This window comes from Chelonia mydas, chromosome 26 (genome assembly GCF_015237465.2).
Source record: "Chelonia mydas isolate rCheMyd1 chromosome 26, rCheMyd1.pri.v2, whole genome shotgun sequence".
NCBI classification, from domain to species: Eukaryota; Metazoa; Chordata; order Testudines; family Cheloniidae; genus Chelonia; species Chelonia mydas.
The window spans coordinates 5,388,445-5,408,960 of record NC_057859.1 but is presented as its reverse complement, the minus strand read 5'-3'; the positions used below and the strand labels follow the sequence as shown (position 1 = coordinate 5,408,960).

The window sequence follows — 20,516 nt, the reverse complement described above, 5'->3', positions numbered from 1 at the left end:
GAATCTGGCCCATAGGCTTGAGGTTGTTTTCCCCTTCATTGGCTTGGCGGCAGTGTTGCAGGCCTCACCTGAGCTATCCACGTGCACCCACTCTGCAGGAGGTGGAGAGGAACCTTGGGGCCCGGGACTGAGCGACCACGGAGACTCCACTCCACTCTGGTGTAAAGCCGAGGTGCTGCCTCTGTGCCGCGGATCCGTGGAGAGCAGTGTGTGATCATGCCATGTGGAAAGCAGATTCCCTGCTCACCCCAGGGGAGGGTGCGGTACCATGCCAGGGCAGCCTGGGGAAAGCCAGGAATGCTGTAGGGCAGTTTCGGGGAGCTGTGTGGGAAGAGGGGGAGCGTAGCTCAGGCTTGGGGTTAGACTGAATTCCCTGGCCAGCTCTAGTGCAGCTGTCTCCAGGTTACGCTCGTCCATGCGGGCAGAAGCTTTGTGATGAAGGGGAGGGGAAGCGGTGACATGGTTGGAGCCGGAAAGCCGGGGAGGGAGGAGACCCCCCCATAATTTGTTCCCAGCAGGATGGTGATGGTGAATGAGAGCAGCTTTCCAATCCAAACAGAAGGGCCTTTGGCAGGAAACAGAGGCACCCCAGACTTTACACCTCAAATATTTGGAGTACATAGTGCCTGAGTCCCATGCGAGATAAGGGCCTTTGTCCTGGAGCAGAGGGGCCAGCAGCTGAATGCATTTGTTTGCTTCCAGGGGTGACCGCCTGGCGGCGAGGGAAAGACGCCCAGCAGGCCTGCGATGCCTGCCGGCACGGCCTCTTCAACACTCACTGGAGCTGCTCCAGCTGTGGGTTCCAGCTGTGCTCGGAGTGCTACCGGACCAAGAGAGAGAGAGCCAGCCCAGGTAGTGCCCAAGGTTCACAAAGCACTTCAGGAGAGCGTTGGGGGGCAGGCCTGGGGCAGTTATAACCATCCGGGAGGTCAGCTGAGAGCACGTACAGCATTGTACGATAGCTTACAATGGAACCAGAGACGCCCTCAATCCAAACAGTCCTGGTTGCTGGGGTGGGGGTTTTGTATCTGGCCTTTAACCTGAATTTTTCAAACAGCCCCTCCGTTGAGCCAAAGCTCCAGATCTGAACATGCAGCCCCCCAGCGTGGGGTGTGCAGAATCCAGAGCCAAACTTGCAGCTTAAGCCTGTTTGCTCCATGACACTAGCATGGTTCTGGGTGTTGCTGCAGGGTCCAAACTCCGAGCGGGTCGAGCCAGAGTTTGGCTGAAAATCGTGGAGCTGTTGCAGGAAGCTGGATCCGGTGTGGGACTGGTGGAAGGTGAAATGTGGCACTTTGACTGACTGACAAATTGAAATGCTGGGTTCTTTTGGAGCCCAGACTCAAAGCAACCCTTAGGATGCGGGGAACAGCCCTCCCCATTTGGATTTAATTCAGAGAATAGGTTCCCACGAGCGCCAGCCAAGTGACACCTATTTGCATTTAGACGTGTGCAGCAGAGCAGAGTCCTTCCTCTGTGAGCCCTGGATTGAAGAGCTGAGGGCTTCATCTTGCAGGTTGCTGACTGCACTGAGGTCCACAGGCCCTGTGTATGCTGCATGGCGACCTGTTTGCACGGGCGTAGCTAAGTCAGTGCATGGCTGCACCGGTGTCAGATGGGTAGCACGAGAGAGCACGCCTCATTTTGCACTGGTGCAGAATGTCTGTGCTAGGGGTTTGCACGAGTGTAATTACACCAATACCCCTGCCCAGACAAGTCCTTTGGCTAAGGGAGGGGTGGGGGGGAGTGGACGGAATTCTTGGTGCTGCTGTTTCGACTCTATTGACGTTGGTAGAGGGCTCAAGCGGTACAATTTGCAACTGGATTTCAGCCTCTCCCTGCATCCAGTGTCTGAGTTTGGAGCCATCTCAAAATTCCCAGTTTGAAGAGTTTTTTGGGGTCGGGGGAGGTAGCGGCTCCGGTCCCTGTGAGTTTGTCAGCTCTCAGCAGTAACTGGTGCCCACATTCTCTCTCTCTCTCTCTAGCCCGGGCAGAGGAGTCTGTGCAGTCAGCCAAGTGTGTCCAAGGGCAGGGCCATGACGTTCTGTCCCTGATTCCTGCGCAGTTCATCCCCACCCATGGTGAGCTACCCCCTGGCGCTTCCCCAGGCAGTTGGGCGAACAGCAGGAGAAGCTGGTGTACAGATCATGGGAAATGGGCTCGGCAGGGCTCCCCACTCCTGTGCTTTATGCTTAGGGGGGAACGATCCTTACTTGGCACCTGGAATCGAAAAGGAAGCATCTAATTCAGTGCTCCTTTAGCTGTTCCCTGCAGCGCTTCCCTCGGGGCATGTCTCCACAGCCAGCATTCCCACCCCGCTCCCTGCAGCGCCTCCTGCTGGGAGAGGCCGGGGCTCTCGTCTGCAGTCAGGGCTCCCGCTCCCTCCCTGCTGAGCTCCTGCTGTGCTTTGAGTGAGGAACTGGCTGGGACAGAGCTGTGCAAAACACTATTGCTAAGCAATGCTGTCGCCTCTCAGACCTGCCGCCTGCTCTAACCCACCTCCATCCTTCTCCTAGTCCTGGCTGAGCTCTGGAAGCTGATGCACGAAGTGCAGGTGAAGTTTGACATCGAGTCGCACTGCCCCTGCAGACTGAGCATCCTGAGCAAGAGCCTCACCGACAACACGAGGGGCGGGCAGGTATGATTCAGGGGCGGGGGCGGGATGGGTGTAGGGGGAAAGCAGCCAGAGTGGGGTCTATTGGGACAGGATGGGAGGGGGCAGGGAGAACACGGGGGGTGGGGGAGGCTGGATGTAAAAGGAACTGTGTGTCTGAGTAGGAGACACCCCGCTTGGCATTCAGAGGGGTGATGGGGAGCAAGCAATGGTAGCAACAGAGGTGTATCCATAGTAACTCCAAGCCCCCGGCATGCACAGAGAAGCACCGTGCGGGAGCAGCAGTGCTGGGGTTGCTATGGGTGGGGGCCTGAATCTCACTCCCAACCATGTACCCCACTGGCAGGGGCTGCTCTTGTCTGTAATAGATGGGGTATCCCATGATAGCAGGCCCCAGCCTGCTGGGCTCCATGGGGCCTGGGGTCTCAGTGCCTTTAGTCTCAGTTTGATGTCTGGAGGAATAGTTATGGAGCCCTCCTGGGAGGGAGTCTAGAGGGAGCAAGGTTGGGAGATGGTCCTACCTGGGGCGCCCTCATGGACCCCTCACTTTGGATGTTTCAGAAGGAGGAGATGGGGAACCTGACACCTTTGCTACGACCTGCCTGCAACGGAGAGACAGATGGGTCGAGGGAAGTCAAGGAAGGTAGGTCTGGCCGATTCTGTCTCTGCTGCGTGCACAGAAGAATTGGACGCGCTCTGTGCATGCCACTGATGCAGCAGGGAGCAAACCAGCCCTCCTCCTCTGCAGCCTCTGGGAGGCAGAGGGGATGGGTGAGGAGGGCCGGGTGCATGTGCTGTACCACCTCTGTGGGAATAGAAGACACCACGGGAGAGGTGCGAGTCCCCAGTGTACATGGGAAAGCAGTGTAACCTGGGTCAGGGCTGGGAAAGACCCAGGGCTTGGGTAGTTGTGCGTGGGGGATGAGGGCGGGGCAGGGGAGGAGCTGCAGGACAGGACTGAGGTGCAATGTGTAGCCCAGGGGCTGTAGGGCAGACTACAGAGCTGAAAGAGAGACGCTTGCATAGCTCCTAATGGTACCTGCTCTGTGCCTGGGGGAGCAGGGTCTCCTGCGGGCACCTGTGGACTTGCTGTTCTGCCCTTGTGGGACACCCAGCTCAGAGTCCCCTGGGGGAAGGGTATCGGTGACGTCTCTCCAACCCTTCCCCTTTCGCCCCCCCATCTCTAGAAAGCCCAGACTCCGTCCACCCGCTGAGCGAGCCGGGCCCTAAGGGTACGGTGCAGACGTCCACCCTCTGTGAGCTGTTGACCTCTACGGCCGTCAGGCTGTGCCTGGGGCAGAACGGCATCCGCATGGCGTTCGCGCCCGTCTCCCCGGCCTTGCCCAGCGTGAGTACAGGCCGCTGCCGGGGCCCTGCGGGTTCTTTTGCTGGTTCTACCGCTGGGGGCCTCCCCTCAGACACAGGCCTCCCACTTCCAAGACCTGGATCTGAGCTCCGCAACTTAGGCCCCCCAATACAGATTCTGATCTGATCCCAGATCCGACCTACGTGCCCCAGGCCCGTCTCCAGGGTGAATGATCCCAGGTACCCGAGGCTGGATCTCATAGGGAGATTGGCTCCAACGGGGCTGTGCTTACTCCATGGGAGGGATTATCAGTCACGTCCCCGGGGAGAGGGGCCTGGGAAAGGGGTAGGGTGGTAAGGATGCTGTGGAGACACTGGGGTTTCAGTCTTGGTCCTTTGCCCTCACAGGACAACCGGATCACCAACATCCTGGACAGCATCATCGCCCAGGTGGTGGAGAGGAAGATCCAGGAGAAGCACTCAGAGTGTGAGCTGAGGAGCCCCAGCCCCCCTGAGCCGCAGGTCTCCCACTGCATCCTGGCCCCAGGGGGACTCCTGTGGCTTCACGATCCAAACCACTCCTGCAACTACAAGCTCTTCCAGGAGCACTGGAGGCAGGGCCAGGTAGGGACAGTAACACCAGCACCTATAGCCTCAAGGGGTCTCTCTGGGCTGTCTCCTCAGTCCCACCCCATCCCCGTCACCTGTGTGCTTTGTTGCATCAGTGCCACACCAGAGTCCCACAGTCCTTAGTGATGTGCTGGCCCGGGGGCTGTCCAGGCTGTTCCCTCAGCTCAGTACCACACAGAGAGGAGGGCTTTTCCCAGGGCTGCTGCGTGGGGAAGGGGCTTGTTCTACCGCCCCACTGGGGTTGCTGTTTGAGGGTCCCCTGTTGAAGGGCTGGGAGCAGCCTTGTCTGCCCCTCTGCACTCCCCCCAAGGGTTATAGCATTCCATTCTGGCCCCCCATGCCCTTCTCCCAGGGATGACGTCTCCTGCACACTCTCTAGGCACGCTCCAGCCCGGTAACCTCCGCCTCCCCTGTGCTGCCCCCCCGCAGCCTGTCTTGGTTTCAGGGCTGCAGAAGACGCTGAAGAGAAACCTGTGGGAGCCCGAGTCGTTCTGCCGCGAGCAGCGGGGGCAGGAGGTGCAGGCGGTGAACCTGCGAAGCCAGCCGGGCTGGACGAGGATCAGCAGCAAGGACTTCTGGGACGGCTTTGCATCCAGTGCCAGTAAGCAGCTGAGAGCTTGCCGGAGGGTTAGCATGGAGGCGGGGCTGGCTCCATTGGGCACCTGCAGGTGGGGCGGGGACTGTTGTACCGCGGCTTGTTAGAAAGGAGGGTGCTGGGTCTCAGTGCAGTGCCTAGTAGACAGACGCCCACGTCACAAACCCAGCACTAGCTGGGCCCCTCCCTCCTCTACCCCCTAGAAAGGGTCCCTCCAGGGCTGGGCTGAGGCCTGTTGGCAGGACAGTGTGGAGAGGAAGCATCTGTCCTGTGTGTACAGAAGCTACCAGTCTCCAGGGCGTGTGGGAGAGATCTGTCTCCTTTCTGCTGCAATAAAGTCAGTCTGAGTTTAAAAAGGCACAAGGGAACCAGGGTTATTTATCATCCCTTCCCCATAGTGTGGACAGGACAGACCCAGCCAAAAAATAAGGCTTGGGATAGCATGGGCAACTGCAGGGACCTACCACGCACTTCTCTAACAGTGAGCGTGGGCACCAGCCTCTGTGCTCTGGCTGCATGTGGAGGGGAAATTCACTTGACACTTGCACCATCCTGCTGCCGAGGAAGGTCTGATGCTTTGAGTTACAGCGGGAGTAAAGCTGGGGGAGCAAGGCAGGCTTGGGGTGCGCAGGGGTTCTGCCAGGAGAGACACCCTGCTCCCCGCAGCCTGCATAAGCGGGAGACCCAGTTGTCTGTAAGACTCTGCTCTTCCCTTCCCTACAGAATGCCTGGAGACAGAGAACAGCGAAGGGAACCTGCTCAAGCTGGAGAGCAGCTTTGGGGACATGCCAAGGTGCAGGTATGTGGATACTGGGGGCAGAGAGAAAGCTACCCACTTGCCTGCCCCCGGCTCTCCCCCTCCGTGCCGGCTCACCTGCCCATGGCTCCCCCCCTCCGAGCGGGTCGCCCACACCCTTATCCTGTCTCCACACTCACCTGCGCCCATCCTTGCCTCTACATCCACTCCCTCACATCATCTCCTCCCCACTTTGTAGGGTTAGGACCCTTCCAGGTTCACCTCAGTGTCAGAGCTGGGACTGGACCCCAGGCCGGTGTGCAGGCCACTAGCCATTAGCATGGAGGTACATGCGCCCACTGCACACGGTTGGTCACCGTGGAAGTGCATCTCTCAGTGAACCTGCCGTGATCGGCAGCCACTACATGGGTAGCACCTTCTACTCCCCAGGTGAGCGCCCAGGCCTGGCTTCTCCAGATCCCCTGGGCTACCTCCTTGCATGGGCAGCCCCAGAGCCAGCTGGGGAAGGAGACTTAGCTTAGAGTGGCTTTAGCTCCCAGGGCTGAACCCGCCCCTTGTGTGAGTGCAGGGCTGAGCCAAGCTGTTGCGGCCCCCTCTGCTTGCCACTTTCCAGTAGCTTGTAAGCCTGCCGCTGCCATGGGATGGGGAGCGGAAAAAACAGGCCTTGTTTTTCACATCCATGTGTTTTTATTTTGGAAGGAGGTGGCGAGGAGCTGGCAAGCTGCTGGGGCAGCGGCAGCCCCTGCCAGGACCCTCCCCAAAGCTGCTTTTCCACTGGGGCACAGGGAGTATTCTCGGTCTGCTGGCTCTGTGGCTGTAAGCGATAGTCTCCTCGCAGCCTCCATGCCACGGCCTCGCCTCCTTCCCTACCACTACAAGAGTGCACTCTGGGGTCCCGAAGGAGGGAAACCACAGCACAATACACAGGGGCTCTTTGGACTTAGCTTTTATGCAGCAGGGCAGCCCCCACTGCAGATCCCTAAAACAGGGTCCTGTAGGGCAGCACCCCACGTGGGAGGGAGACTCCAGCTCAGCCTGTTCTCAGAGTCCTGCACCTTATTGCCCTGCACCGTGTCTCATCCGTCACACCGGCACACAGCTCTGCCCTGCTGACTTCGGGGGTGGGGTTCACACTCATTTTAGACTGAGGATCAAGCTCCCAATTCTAGGAAGGCAAGAGGATTTGGGGAGGGAAATCCCAAGTGCTGCCCTGACCCCACTTCCGGGCTGAGACTAGGCCCCCAGAGATCAGTCTCGGGCCGAGTCCGTCTCTGCCTTCTCACCCTTCAGGGACTGCCCGATAGCATCTCGTTACAACGTCTGAGCGTATCACTGGTTTGTATTAGGGACAGGCCAAAACAAAAGCCATTTCTGTGAACAAACCCTGATCATTCACCGTACATATCTCCTTCCATCCAAGGACCTCAAAGCCACAGAGACACATTGACTAGTCTTTGTAACCATCCTCTGAGGCTGCCTTCCCCCCATGTTACAGACAGAGAAACTGAGGCATAGAATGCTCACAGGGAGAGTTGATGGCAGAGTGGGGAATAAAATTTCCAGCCCCCCTGCTCTGACCACTAGCCCCCACTCCCCTTCCCAAGCTGGGAATGGAGCTCAGGAGCCCTGACTTCCAGACCAGTCCCTCCCCAGGTGTATGCGGCCATTCGAACTATGGCATAAATGCCTTGATTTCACAGCTTCATAAGCTCCATAGTACGGTTGGGGGCATTCCCAAGTTCTGCCCATGCCAGTGCCATGGTTGTTTCCGTGAGCAACTGACGCACTGCAAAGGGATAAAGCTGAAAGGAGCGCCTAATAAATGAAAGGGCAAAGTCAGTGTGTAGGTGCCATCTGTGACCTCCTTGCTGATTTGGGTAGGCCACGTGGCTGGGCAAAGATCCCCAGGCAGGCTCTGCCACCTTTGAGTAACCAGGGGTATTTCAGATTTTTGTCAATAACCTCCCTAGCACCCCGCAAGCCCAGTGCTTCTGTCTGTTACACTGCTGTAATACAGGTGCATCCCACTGCAGTTAGTGGAGTTTCAATGGGTTAACTGGGAGAGGAAAATCTGGCCTGTTATTGTGGGCCGTAACGTTTCCCAGTGCTCTTTAAAACCCAGACCCAGTCAGTGTGTCCACACTTCAAAGAAAGGGGTGTTCTTGACTTGGGTTGGCCAACGTGGGTTCAAATAGCAGGGAAGACATTGCAAATCGGGTTAGCAGCTCACATTCAACCCCAGGCTCCCACAGGCTTTAACCTGAGCTGAGTTGCTGTGTTTTCCCTGCTCTATTTTAACTCAAGCCAGGTCACCGCAGTAAGGCTGTGGGGCAGGAACCTGCAGGAACAGTGTCCCTGCACTTTTGGCCTTGTACGCACTATGCGGGCAAGGTCATGCCGCATGGAGGACGCCGTTTTATACAGACACATGCTGTGGGGTCATACTGGCGGAGCAGGGGCACACCAGCAGGGGCAGAGTACCTGCACTTAAAAAAGTCGGGAGCACACCCCTGGCTAACCTGAGTTAAGAGCTTTTTCGCAGTGTAGACCTACTCAGTATGGCGGTGTGTGATTTCCTGCAGGCTGGCTGCAAGCCAGGGGAAGGAGTCACCTTTTCGGCACCCGTCATTCCTTCCCATTGTCTGTTCCTCAGAACATGCTCCTGTATGATAGAGACTGAATTCCCAGGGCTGGCCCATCGGCTGGGAGAATCGCAGCAAAACAAGCTGCGGGGGGAGAGAGTGACATGCTCTAGTTTTGGGAGTTACGAGTCTTCTCCTCTCTCCCACAGGGCTGAAAACCTCTATGCCAGTTTGCCGCTGCTGGAGTACTGCGGGCATGATGGAAAGCTGAACTTAGCCTCCTACCTGCCGGGTAGCCAAGGCAGGCAGTGGCTGAGTCCCCAGATCTGTGCTGCCTATGGTTCGTCCTGCTCTCCACTTGCATTTGAATTAGCTCTTGTACTGCCTGTATGTCTCAAAGTGCTTCGCAAAGCAGGGCGAGCCTCATTATCTGCCACTGACAGGTGGGGAAACTGAGGCAGAGACTTAGCCAAGGCCACATGGACTCCGTGGAAGATAGAACCCAGGAGTCCTGACTGTCCGTCTGGTGCCTTATCCTCACTGCCCCGCTTTGGTGCCTCTGTATTTACAAGAGGCTGATCTGTTTCTCTGCTGGTCTCCAACAGAGTCAATAGGTCTGCTTGGGTTCCTTAGTGGGGAGTTACCATGTTATCAGTCCCATTTATTACACACGTTACGGTAGTGTCTAGAGACCCCGAGTGAGATCAGGGCCCCATTGTCTAGGTGCTGTATGCACACAGGCTTGTTGTCTCTTCATTAAAGCTCTGGAAACCACAGTATCCTCTTTTGGGAAACAGCAGAGGCTGGGAAGCAGCCTCTTCCTGGCTCAGATGAGGGAGCTGCTGGGCCAGTGCATGAACTGAGCTGAATTCTCACGGGACATTTGCTCCCGATTCCCAGGTGTGGCTCCCGAGGACAGGACCGTTGGGACCAAAAACCTGACAGTGGAGGCGACCGATTCCATCAGCGTCTTGGTGTACGTTGGGGCGTACCCGCTGGACGGGCACAGTGTCCAGAAAGGTAGGGCTCCAGGAACTGATTGGGCTCCAGGTTGCTGGCAAACCACCACCCCCAAATACCCGTCCCTTTGTGCCACAGAGATTCTCCGGAGGGCGGAAGAGGATGGAGTCGATGACGTCCTTAAGGAGCGGCTCTGGGACATGAGGAACTGGGCAGGAGCCCTGTGGCACGTCTTCCGAGCAGAGGATGCTGACTGCATCAAGGGGTTCTTACAGAAGGTGAGTGATTCTTGCAGGGGCCTGTGCCCAGAGTCCATTCTAGATGGGCCCAGAAATCTACTTCCAGTACTTCTCCTCCTAGGACTGCACCCAGGGTCTAGTCTGCATGTGTCCCACTCAGCCCTAGGCTTCTCTGCTGAGACTTCCCACAAAGGAACCCCAGGGCAGGGCAGCAGATTTTTGCAATGCAAGCTGTTGACTGAGACCTGCCAAACTCATCTCATGTCCGCTCCACCCTTTCCCCTGGCAGGTGTGCAAAGCCCAAGGGGAGGACAGGGCGACCCAGCTGGATCTGAACGGCCACAGGAGCTGCTACCTGGATGCGTCTCTGCGGAGGAGACTGCGGGAGGAGTGTGGCGTGAGCGGCTGGACCCTGCTCCAATTCATGGGGGATGCAGTGCTGGTGCCAACAGGGGCTCCATACCAGGTCAGGAGCCCAGCTCTGATTCACTTTAGCCTTCTCCCCATAACAGTTGCCCCTGGGTAGGGGTAGGGTGCCCCTATTAACTGCTACCCCCTTTTACCCTAACCAGAGCTGAGAGTCTCCTTCTTAATAATAATGTCTAGCTCTTATCTAGCACGTCTCATCAGGAGCACTCCAAGCACTTTACAAAGAGGGCCCATGTCATTATCCCCACTTTACAGATGGGGACACTGAGGCACGGAGAGGGGAAGTGATTGCCCAAGGTCACCTAGCAACAGTGCTGGGAATCGAACCCTGGTCTCCTAAATCCCAGTGCCCTACCCACTAGGTCACGCTAGCTCCTAGGGGGCTTTTTATCCGTGCATTGGTCAGCAGGCGCAGGCAGCGTATCCCCATGTCCGGATGCCCAGTCCCAAGGTGATACTCTCTCCTCTGGCAGGATGGTGTCTTCCCACCCTTCTGATGCTGCCCCGGCACCCCTGGGCTCCCTCACGCGCTCTCCTTCCCCCACGGCAGGTGCAGAGCCTCAGCAGTACTATCAGCGTCACGCAGAGATTCCTCTCGCCGGAGAACGCCGCCCGCTCGGCACGGCTCGTGGCCCAGGCCACAGACCCTGCCGGCACGGCACAGAGACTTCATGCACAGGTCAGGAGCTAGCCTCCCTCCCCACAACCACCGTCCCACCTGTGGGGGCTCTTGCTGTAGTAATGGGTGCCTGGCTCAGCTGGATGGGGTCAGGAAAAGTTCTGTGGACTGCCATCTGATCAGCTAAGCAGAATCCTGCCAGATCAGCACATGAATGGCAGATCTCCCCAAAAGTCTGGCTGTTGGGGATTCACTCCTGAATCCAGGGGTGCTGGGGGCCCCCCAGAGTGCTAAAAGCAGAGAGGGTCTTACCATCGGTGGCCATTAGAACCTGAGTAATTTTTGCAAGAGACAAAGTATTAATCACTTTAGATAAGCTATTACCAGCAGTAGAGTGGGGTGGGAGGAGGTATTTTTTCATGCTTTATGTGTATAAAAAGATCTTCTACACTTTCCACAGTATGCATCTGATGAAGTGAGCTGTAGCTCACGAAAGCTTATGCTCAAATAAATTGGTTAGTCTCTAAGGTGCCACAAGTCCTCCTTTTCTTTTTGCGAATACAGACTAACACGGCTGTTACTCTGAAACCAGTATTAATCCTGGCATCCTGCATGCCCAGATTTCAATGTGGGTAACTACGCTCTGCCTCCTTAAAATCCCCCTGCAGTTTCAAGTGAATACAGGATTGTACTTTGCTTCCTGCCCTAAACTGTTGTGCAGCGCTGATGTCCACCAGCGGTTGTGTTCTACCCTGGAGCTGGCTGTATTTTGGTTTGAGGCGAAGTGGCTTCTCTGTATAAAGGGCTTGATCTCGCCTTCCTTAGGCTGGCTCAGCTCTGGTGTTATTCCATTGTTTTCAGTGGAGTTCCTCCTGCTTTACACGGATGTGAGGGAGAGGAGAATCAGGCCCATTGATGCAAAGAGCCTTGGGGTCCTTTCAGCTGAGCTGCTCTATAGGGGTACAAGGAGTTACACTGATGCCTTCATGGCCTTGTAAGCCAGTGTCTGAACCTGCTTCTTTCCCTTCCCTTGCAGATGGACAGCCTGGTTTATGGTGCTGTGAGGGACGCAGTGGGGACCCTGCAGGGCTACAATTAAGGCACTGGCAGGCATGCAGCAGGGAGACGGAGGACTGGCTTCAGACCGGGGCCTCTAGGAGTCCAGGAGGAAGAATTGAAACGAAGGGGGCAGCAGCACAGGATTCCTGGGGAGCCCCACATCCGCCTATCTGGATGGGGAGTGGCTCTTTGGCACTGACTGTGACAGGCCAGGGTTGTCAGGCTGAAGTGACCAGAGCGCAGGGCCTGTGACGAGGAAGATGGCTGCTGGACAAAATGGGGCCAAAGCACGCTCAGGCCCAGCCACTCCCCTGCTCCAGGAAGGGCAGAAGCTGTGACGCGGACAGGTAGGAGGGGATGAACCACCTGAGAGACCATCCACCCAAGTGATGCGACACCCAGCATGTTCCATGCAGCCCCTGCCAGGAGCCAGCCAAGCGCCAGTGAGTCCCATGGGATTCAAGCTTCCAGCGACACACGGGACTCCTTGGGTTTCCCGTTCTGCACTGAGCACTTGTCCTATATGCTGCTGCCGGCTGTGCCAGCTCCGCCTACCCCGCAGAGCCCGCGCCGTGCCCACACGACGTCACACCCAGTGCTCGTTCCCGTGGCGTCCTCCCGCCGCTCGCCCTGGCGACGTCACACTTGGTGCTTACTTCGGCGGTGTCACGCCACGGTGCTCGCTCCCGGGGGAGGCGCGGTCTGCGGGAGGGACCTTGGCCAGGTCTCCGTCCCAGCAGGTCCTCTCAGGGTGGAGGCGAGGGCCGTTGGACCTAGGGATGGGTGAGCCATGGAAATAAACGGCTGAGACGAGTCTTTGAGGAGACACGGCCGACGTCGCATGCAGAATCTATGTCCATTTAATTGTCATGCACTCCCCTTCACTGGTGTCTCGGGGCTTGGGGCGGGGCTTCGGGGCAGGGGGAGCTAACCAAGGGCACTGGAGCCTCCCACCTCAAGACCCATCAGCCAACAATGCCATTGCACTGGTTTGAGACCCAGATCTCCACCCGGCCTTCCCCGCTTTCCCCACCTCCGTGTCCATCTCTCCTCTGTGGCCACTGCTGGCTCCCTGTGGACTGAGAATCCGGATCATTGAGGGGCCCGACCCAGTGAGTCTCCCTGAACCCTACAGGAGTGTGTGGACAGGTTAGGGGGTGGCACTAGTGTGTGTGGGAGGGGGGCATTTCTGAGGCGTTTGTCTAGTGACAATATTGGCCAGACCCCCACTCTCCCAGCCATGCCCCCTTGTTCTCTCTCCCCAGTCCCTGGGAGCAGGCTGGTATGACCTGTCTCCCTAACTGGGGAATGGAGTGGGAGGGCAGGTCCCACCACCCAGCTGGGGTGAGGAAGGCAGACAGTCTTCTGCTCCCCAAATCCCCTTTCTCTTGCCCTTGCTGCCCTCCTCTCCCTGGCAGCAGACACCATTTTAATCGGTGCATCAAACAGGTCCTCTGGTTTATTCCACTCTCCTGTCTGCCTGCATCTCTCCAGGCCATGCTCTCATTGCTCTGCAGGGTGGCTGAGCGAGCTAAGTGGGGCGAGATCATGCAGTAATTGCAACAGCCCATCCTGCCCGGCTGGCAGTCCCTCCCAGCAGGAGTAACAAAGACAGGAGGAAGGTGGCACATGCACTTGTGAGGTCACCTCCCAAGGGGAGCAAGCATCTGGGCTCTCCCTAGAGCCCTGTGGACCAATGCGGAGAGGCCTGGAGCACACAGGAGGTTGTGGCTTGGGCGTAGGGTTGCCAATGGTCCCTTATTACAGGGGACATCCTATATTTTTTCATCTCTGTGCAACAAGATTGGGAGTTGCTGAGTGCTGCAAAGAGCAGCAAGAAATACCCCTGGCAAGTGTAGGTGAGTACTGCTGATTATTATTAATAATGATAATATCAGAAGGAGGGGTGAGGTGGGAGTGCTAAGAAAACAGTCCCTTATTTTTGAAATACCATGTTGGCAACCCTACTTGGGTGGGGGGGGTCACGTCAGCTCTCTGCTCTTTCTGCACCAGAAAGGGTGGGAGGCTGCTTCTGCACTCGCAGGCTCTGCCTCGGTTTCTCCCTCTGCCATGGTCTCAGGCAGCACAAGGGCGGCCCCAGCTTGTGCAAAGGAGTGGAGCCTCTCTCCTCCCCCAGTGCCTGTGAATCGCCGGAGGGCCTGTTCCCATCTGTTCTCTGCTACACCAGTTGGCAGTGTGTGTGGGGAGGAGGCCAAGGGATTAAAAGTCTAGCAGTTCCCTTTGTAATTAAACCTTAGGGCCCGGGCTGCTGCTTAACCCTTTCCAAAGTGTGTGGCAGGCCAGAGGCTGCTCTGCCGATGCAGGAGCGGGAAGGGAATGGCCGACTTAGAAACCCCCTCCCCAATACCCAGTGGTGGGGAAGCTGCATGTAACTCCCTGCCGGGAATTCCAGTGGCACAGCCATGCCTGGCCTGAGCAGGATGAGGGTGTTCTGGGCCACGGAGAGGTACTGTGCTCTCGGTGCAGGGCTGTGGTGCCGTTCATGTGAATGGGGGACCCCGCACGGGCAGCCAGGGGCCATTCTCATACGCAGCAGGTGAGTGACCCGTTTCCTTGCTAGCTCTGCTGCCCTCCCACCTGTTGGCATCGTGTGGGGTGCCCATGGTGACGCTGCATAGTGACATCCCTGGATATGCTGGTGGTGATGGGCATCGTGTTTTGTTGCAGCTTGTGATGAGGTCATCACAGAGTCTCATCCGAGTTGTAACACTGCACTGGCTGGCCGTATTTGGGGCATCATGGCCTTGGCTTGTTCTGCTGGCCTCACACCAGGAACTTATTCTGATGATGTCGTGGTGTGCAGTGTCTTCGCATTTGTGCTTCCTTTGATGACGTCATGCCAGGGTTCATTCTGTGCCCTTTGGCTCAGGGCTCGTTTTGATGTCGTCACACAGAAGGTTTGCCCTGATGATGTCACCACACTGGTCATGATCTCCCAAGGGATGTCCATTGGGATTATGGCATTTGGTGCTTGACGTATCGGTAGCAATGCTCTAAAGAGTGCCAGTTCTCTCCCCAAAAGCGCCAGGCCCTTTGAGGGTCCAGTTCCCATGGCAATGGGCCCATCTCATAGATGGGGTTCTCAGTGCGGCCATCCTGGGAAGGATGGTGTAATATGGATACAGCAATGGGCTTGGCAGTAAGGGCTCCTGGGTTCTATTCCCAACCGTGAGAGGGGAGTGGTGTCTAGTGGTTAGAGCTGGGGAGACTGCCTGGGAGTCAGGGATGAGGATCAGAGCAGGGGTAGGAGTCCAAAGATCTGAGTCCTGTTCCCATCTCTCCCTGACCTGATCGTGTCAATAATGCTGAGTGACCTCCTAGGGGACTTGAGCGCCCTGATGTTCCTAAAGCACTTTGAGATCCTGGGGCAGGACGGGCTGGCAAGGGGAAGTGTCAGATTTCCATGTTTGTTGCTCCCAACGGGCCCAGTTGACAGCCCTGTACACAGCCTCCCTGGCTGCCCTGTCAATGTTCTTGTTTCCCTTCTGGCAAGCCACAGCCCTAGCCTGGCTGGATGACTCACCGCCCTTTGGGAGCTCAGGGAGGAAGGGGGAATCCCATCTCCCACTCCTGTTTCCTTTTTAGGACAGTTCCTCCAGACCACTCCAGACCCGGGGCTCCTTCCAGTGCTAGAATCCTCCAGTCTCGTCAGCACCCTCTGGACAGCAACCGTGCAGCAGCCCGCCAACTAAAATAAACTCCATCCTCCCCGGGCCCCTGCTCCGCCCTGCAGATGTGGAAGAGCTGAGAGCTTAGCCTGCAAGGGCGGGTTCAGCCAGGGTCAGGGAGGGATAAAGCAGCCAATCCTATCAGATTAAGAGCCGGCCATTTCAGGCTGCTGTGAATTAGACACTGTCAAGTGAGGCGCTTGGGTAAGTTTAGCCCAGATGCTCCTGTTGGCTGCTGGCCCGGTGAACGCTGCCATGCGTGGGCCAGTGCTGCTATGCTTGGCTGGGCCTTGCGCTTCCCCCCTGCTTTCCACAGGCATCTCCAGCCGCTTGCGACTCTGGATTGGGAGGCCAGGGCTTGATCCCGCCCGCTAGCTGGGATTTCCCTTTTTCCAGGAGACAAAGACCCTGTGAGTGAGGCAAGCAAAAAGCCTCAGAAACGCTGCCCCTGGCTCCAGGCATTGGAGCCGAAGGAAGGGTGGGGAGGGTTCAGAGACTGATGGTGGCAGAGGGAACTTCCACGACTAGGTGGATACTTCAAAACCAGCCCTGCATGGTAGCCCTTCCCATCCTGCAGCTAGTCAGTGAAATGAGTTTGGTGGGGCTGAGGCCAGTTCCCACTCATTCTTGTTTGTATTACCGAAATGCCCAGGAGCCCCCCTCATGGATCAGGACCCGACTGGCCTATGTGCTGCACAAACAGACCAAAAAGCCAGTCCCTGCCCCAGGGAGTTCACAGTCGAAGCAGGCCTTGTCCTCCCCTGCTGTCAGTCTCATGAGAACAAGCGCCAATCTGGGAATCAGACATGCCTCGCGTGTCCCTTCTCGTCCCAGGATCTCAAAGAGTTCACAGACAATGGGCTCAGCCACACAGCCCCTCGACAAGGTAGCTGAGTACCGCTGTCCTCTAGTTCTCACAGCAAGTCACTGACAAGAGATGGGAACAGGACCCTGGTGTCCTAATTCCTAGACTGGTCTCCTTCTCTTCCCCTGCTCCCTGCCACTTGAGATGAGTACACTGCCTTGTGTGGGGGGGAGGGGGGGCGCTCACACACTTTCCAAGGCCACTGTGCTTCTGGAAAACAGAGACAGTTGCTGTTCTATCCCCAGCACGGCCTGCATACCCCATCTCTCCCCTAATCGCTGTCCCTGGTGCACTCAGCACTGGCTGCATACCTCTCCCCTTCCCCACGCTTTCTCTCCACGTCTTTCCTTCCCCCTCATCTCTCCTTCTCACTCACCTCAGTCTTCCTGCCTTGTATCCCTCCCTCCCCTGCTCCCCGTTTCCCACCCAGAACAAAACCGTCCTCATTCTTAACTCCAGCTTTTCTCTTTGGACCGGGATTCCCGCTCACATGTGTCCCTGGGCTCTGGGTGTAAGGCAGTGGTGTGCCCCGGCCAAGTCAGACAGTGTGTGAATATATAGGGGTGAGGGCAGCCCTGCGCTGCGTGGCTGGTTGGATGCAGGGGAGGCGGAGTGCATTTCATCCAGAGTTCCTACAATCAGTGTTAAAAGGAGTCATCCTCAATAAACTGTTGGCGAGACATGATTGGGTGTGTTGATTTATGGGGGGATAGAGTGGGGAGCTCGGGGGAGGCTGACCTGCTTGTTGGGGGCTAGGCAGTGCTCATACCTGTCATTTAACGAGTACAGCTTATGCGGGAAAGGGTGCTGGTGCCCTTTCTGTACCTCTGAGCTCCCTGACTTCACCTGCTAACACCAAGGAAGCTCTGTCCTGGCTGTTGTCAGATGGCAGGCATGAGGGTTTGGGGGATGCTGCGAGGCCCTGGTTCTCCCACTTTCCGGGGGCAGTGATGCCAATGCTGTCCCTGGCGTGACGGCTGCAGCAAGGAGGACGTGGTGGTGGGCCAGGGGGAGCCCATGGGTTTTCAGACCCACTCCCACCCCCTCAGAACCCCAGCTGGGGAGCTCCAGGAAAAGGAGGGCAGGCATAGAAAGGCGCGGAAAAGCTCTCGGATTTGAGTGGGGAGCGATGGATGCTCCTGCAGGCCCTGCCTGAGGCTGACGCTACCCCCTGTAACCTGGCTATCCCCAGCCCGCGGAGCTATGCCCAGGAGCAGCGGGCACTGCCCCATCCCTCCGCCCGTGCCCCAGGAGCAGCTGGCACTGCCCTGTTACCCCTCCCCATGGAGGGGGCCCCAGGGTCACTGGGGTGTCGGGGGTGACCCTGCGCCCCCAGGGCAGGGGGCCAGGGTGGCCACGTGTCCCTCTGGAGGCCGCCCCAGAAGACTGCGACCCTTTTGGGCACGCGGCCCCTTTAAGGAGCAGCTCCGCCTCTCGGCCGTGGGCAGCCTGAATGACAGCGATCCCGCCCAATGGAAGGTGAGCGTGGTGTCTCGGCCGGCCAATGGGAGCGGAAAGCTGCCAGCCTCTTCCGGGGTGGGAGGGGAAGGGAGCTGAAGCGGCCGGGGATAAACGAGTAAGTTTGGGGGGGTCTTGACCCCGCCCCCAGCCTCCGGGGGCCCCTCCCCCCCAGCTCCCGCCTCAGCTCCCAGGCCCCCCCCTAGCTCCAGCCTTCCCCGCCCAGCCCCCGGGGGGCCCCTCCGTGCCCCCCAGCCCCCGGGGGCCCCTCCCTCTGCCCCCCAGCTCCAGCCCCCGGGGGTCCCCTCCTTCTGCCCCCCCTAGCTCCAGCCCCCGGGGGGCCCCTCCCTCTGCCCCCCAGCTCCAGCCCCCGGGGGTCCCCTCCTTCTGCCCCCCCTAGCTCCAGCCCCCGGGGGGCCCCTCCCTCTGCCCCCCAGCTCCAGCCCCCGGGGGTCCCCTCCTTCTGCCCCCCCTAGCTCCAGCCTTCCCCGCCCTGCCCCCGGGGGGCCCCTCCGTGCCCCCCAGCCCCCGGGGGCCCCTCCCTCTGCCCCCCCTAGTTCCAGCCCCCGGGGGGCCCCTCCCTCTGCCCCCCCTAGTTCCAGCCCCCGGGGGGCCCCTCCCTCTGCCCCCCCTAGTTCCAGCCCCCGGGGGGCCCCTCCCTCTGCCCCCCCAGCTCCAGCCCCCGGGGGGCCCCTCCCTCTGCCCCCCCTAGTTCCAGCCTCCGGGGGCCCCTCCCTCTGCCCCCCAGCTCCAGCCCCCAGGGGTCCCCTCCTTCTGCCCCCCCTAGCTCCAGCCTTCCCCGCCCTGCCCCCGGGGGGCCCCTCCAGTTCACCCAGCTCCTGGGGGCCCCTCCGTGCCCCCCAGCCCCCGGGGGTCCCCTCCCTCTCCCCCCCAGCTCCAGCCCCCGGGGGTCCCCTCCCTCTCCCCCCCAGCTCCAGCCCACCCAGCTCCTGGGGGCCCCTCCCTCTGTGTCCCAGCCCCGCTCCATGCTCCCCAACCCCCAGGGACTCCTCTCTCTGCCCCCCAACTCCAGCCTCGCCTCCCCCCCCCCCCACCAGCCCGCCCAGCCCCCGGGAGCCCCTCCCTCTGCCTCCCAGCCCTCCCCCCAAGTCCCCTTAGCTCCCAGGGGGCCCCTCTCTCTGCCCCCCAGGTCCCAGTTCTCAGCGTGTCCCCCCTCCCCTATGCCACACTCTGACCCCTCTCCCACTCTCGGGGGTGCCCCCTTTTTCTTGCGCACCCCAAAGAGAGGTGTCAGTGCAGAGGGTTGGGGATATTTTGGGAGCAAACCTCCCGTGGGCTGAAGCGTTTGCGTTTCAGCCTCACTGCCGCCTTCCCCCAACAACCCGCCTTCCCTGGGACTGGGGAGGCGCAGTTGAATATTTGGGTGTGGGGAGAGACCTGCCCTTCTGGAGCCCCCATGTCACCCCCCCCCCCCCGCATCCCGCTCTCTGTGTCCCTCTGGTCCCCCAGCCCCGCTTTCTGGGCCTCTCAGGTCACCCTGCTCCCCTGGCACCACAGCCCTCTGGTGCCCTCCTGTCGCTGCGCCTTGTGCCACTGAGCCGTCGTGGGGTTTGCTGTGTTGCAGCCATGGCCTGTGGCGCTCTGGCGGAGGAGCTGGACGCCGTGCTGAGCGGGAGGGGTTGGGAGGTGCAGGAGAGGTACGACTCTGCCCCCGTGCCCGCTCACCCCGTCAGAGTGCGGAAGACCGCCTGCTACATCGTCTTGGCTGTCCTGCTTAACGACCAGGTGAGGGGTCCCTGGAGCACTGGCTGGGGGAGTCAGAGTGACGGCTGGGGGGTTTCCTGTGGTGCCCATCACCATGGCATCCAGACACTGCAGGGTGAGCATCCACAGTCCAGAAAGCGCTGAGCACTCACGCTACGCTCTGAACATCAGGCTCCTTCAAGCTTTCGTAGTTTGGGTCCCCAGAATGACTGGCCACTCTTGAAAACTGTGACCTGTGTTTTAAAATTAATTAGCACTAGTATGACCCTCTTAACAGCTTTCTTTCAAAGCACTTTTACAAAGTGGGGGAGGGTAGTCTCGCCATGTTACCTTTAGGGAAACTGAGTCATGCACAGACGAGAGATGACTTGCCCAATATCACAGTGGGTCAGTAGCAGAAGGTGGAATGAGACCCAACTTCCTTATCTGTGTTACTAATAACACAGTTAAATCTCCTTTAACAACCAAGGCAGGTCTACACTAGAAACTTTTGCCGGCATAGCAACATCAGCTAGAGGTGTGTGGTGTTTTTTTTTGTTTTGGTTTGGTTTTTTTGCCAGGGTGGATTGATTTAAATCAGTCAGCAGGGAACCTCAATTTAACAGATAAGTTTTAATCTGGTTTTGCCTATGTATGTTTTAGTTACTTTCCTAACAAAGGTTGATTCTCATTGGTTGGTAGTGATGAAAACACTGATTTGCAATTAAATAAATCTTTAAGTAAACTTGTTTCTTTTTGCTAACCAGGAGAATACCATATTTAAACAGTTTTATCGCTTAACATACATTTTATTTAAATTCTTAATTTTTACATTTTTTATTTAGAAAGTGGTGAACGATGTGGCATTTCTTATACAGTAGAACCTCTGAGTTATGAACACCTTGGGAATGGAGGTTGTTCAGAACTCTGAAATGTTTGTAACGCTGAACAAAACGTTATGATTGTTCTTTCAAAAGTTTACAGCTGAATACTGACTTAATACAGCTATGA

At 58.0% G+C, this 20,516-nt stretch overlaps 2 protein-coding genes across 5 annotated transcripts in view; both read left to right on the top strand.

Annotated features, from left to right (window-relative positions):
* HR (HR lysine demethylase and nuclear receptor corepressor) overlaps positions 1 to 17,020 on the top strand; it is a 47,312-nt gene extending 30,292 nt beyond the window's left edge. Inside the window, 15 exon segments of the mRNA XM_043536461.1 lie at positions 703 to 852; positions 1,986 to 2,081; positions 2,517 to 2,638; positions 3,176 to 3,257; positions 3,802 to 3,962; positions 4,328 to 4,543; positions 4,929 to 4,965; positions 4,968 to 5,150; positions 5,868 to 5,943; positions 8,693 to 8,823; positions 9,384 to 9,503; positions 9,582 to 9,721; positions 9,972 to 10,148; positions 10,662 to 10,790; positions 11,767 to 17,020. Of these exon segments, the coding sequence (XP_043392396.1) occupies positions 703 to 852; positions 1,986 to 2,081; positions 2,517 to 2,638; positions 3,176 to 3,257; positions 3,802 to 3,962; positions 4,328 to 4,543; positions 4,929 to 4,965; positions 4,968 to 5,150; positions 5,868 to 5,943; positions 8,693 to 8,823; positions 9,384 to 9,503; positions 9,582 to 9,721; positions 9,972 to 10,148; positions 10,662 to 10,790; positions 11,767 to 11,829 (1,883 nt within the window). The 3' untranslated portion in view covers positions 11,830 to 17,020.
* A 780-nt stretch (positions 17,021 to 17,800) lies between these two features.
* The window catches only part of NUDT18 (nudix hydrolase 18), a 23,577-nt gene continuing 20,861 nt past the window's right edge, over positions 17,801 to 20,516 (top strand). For 2 of the 4 annotated variants that reach the window (XR_006287509.1, XM_037886152.2), the window contains exons 1-2: positions 17,801 to 17,919; positions 19,387 to 19,547. Coding sequence is in view for 2 of the 4 variants with exons in the window: in XM_037886152.2 (XP_037742080.1) it covers positions 19,389 to 19,547 (159 nt within the window). In the remaining 2 variants the exon portion in view is untranslated. Of the gene's footprint in view, positions 17,920 to 18,897; positions 19,642 to 20,516 lie in introns of those variants that run through there. The other 2 variants (XR_005223415.2, XM_037886153.2) reach the window with 2 other exon arrangements.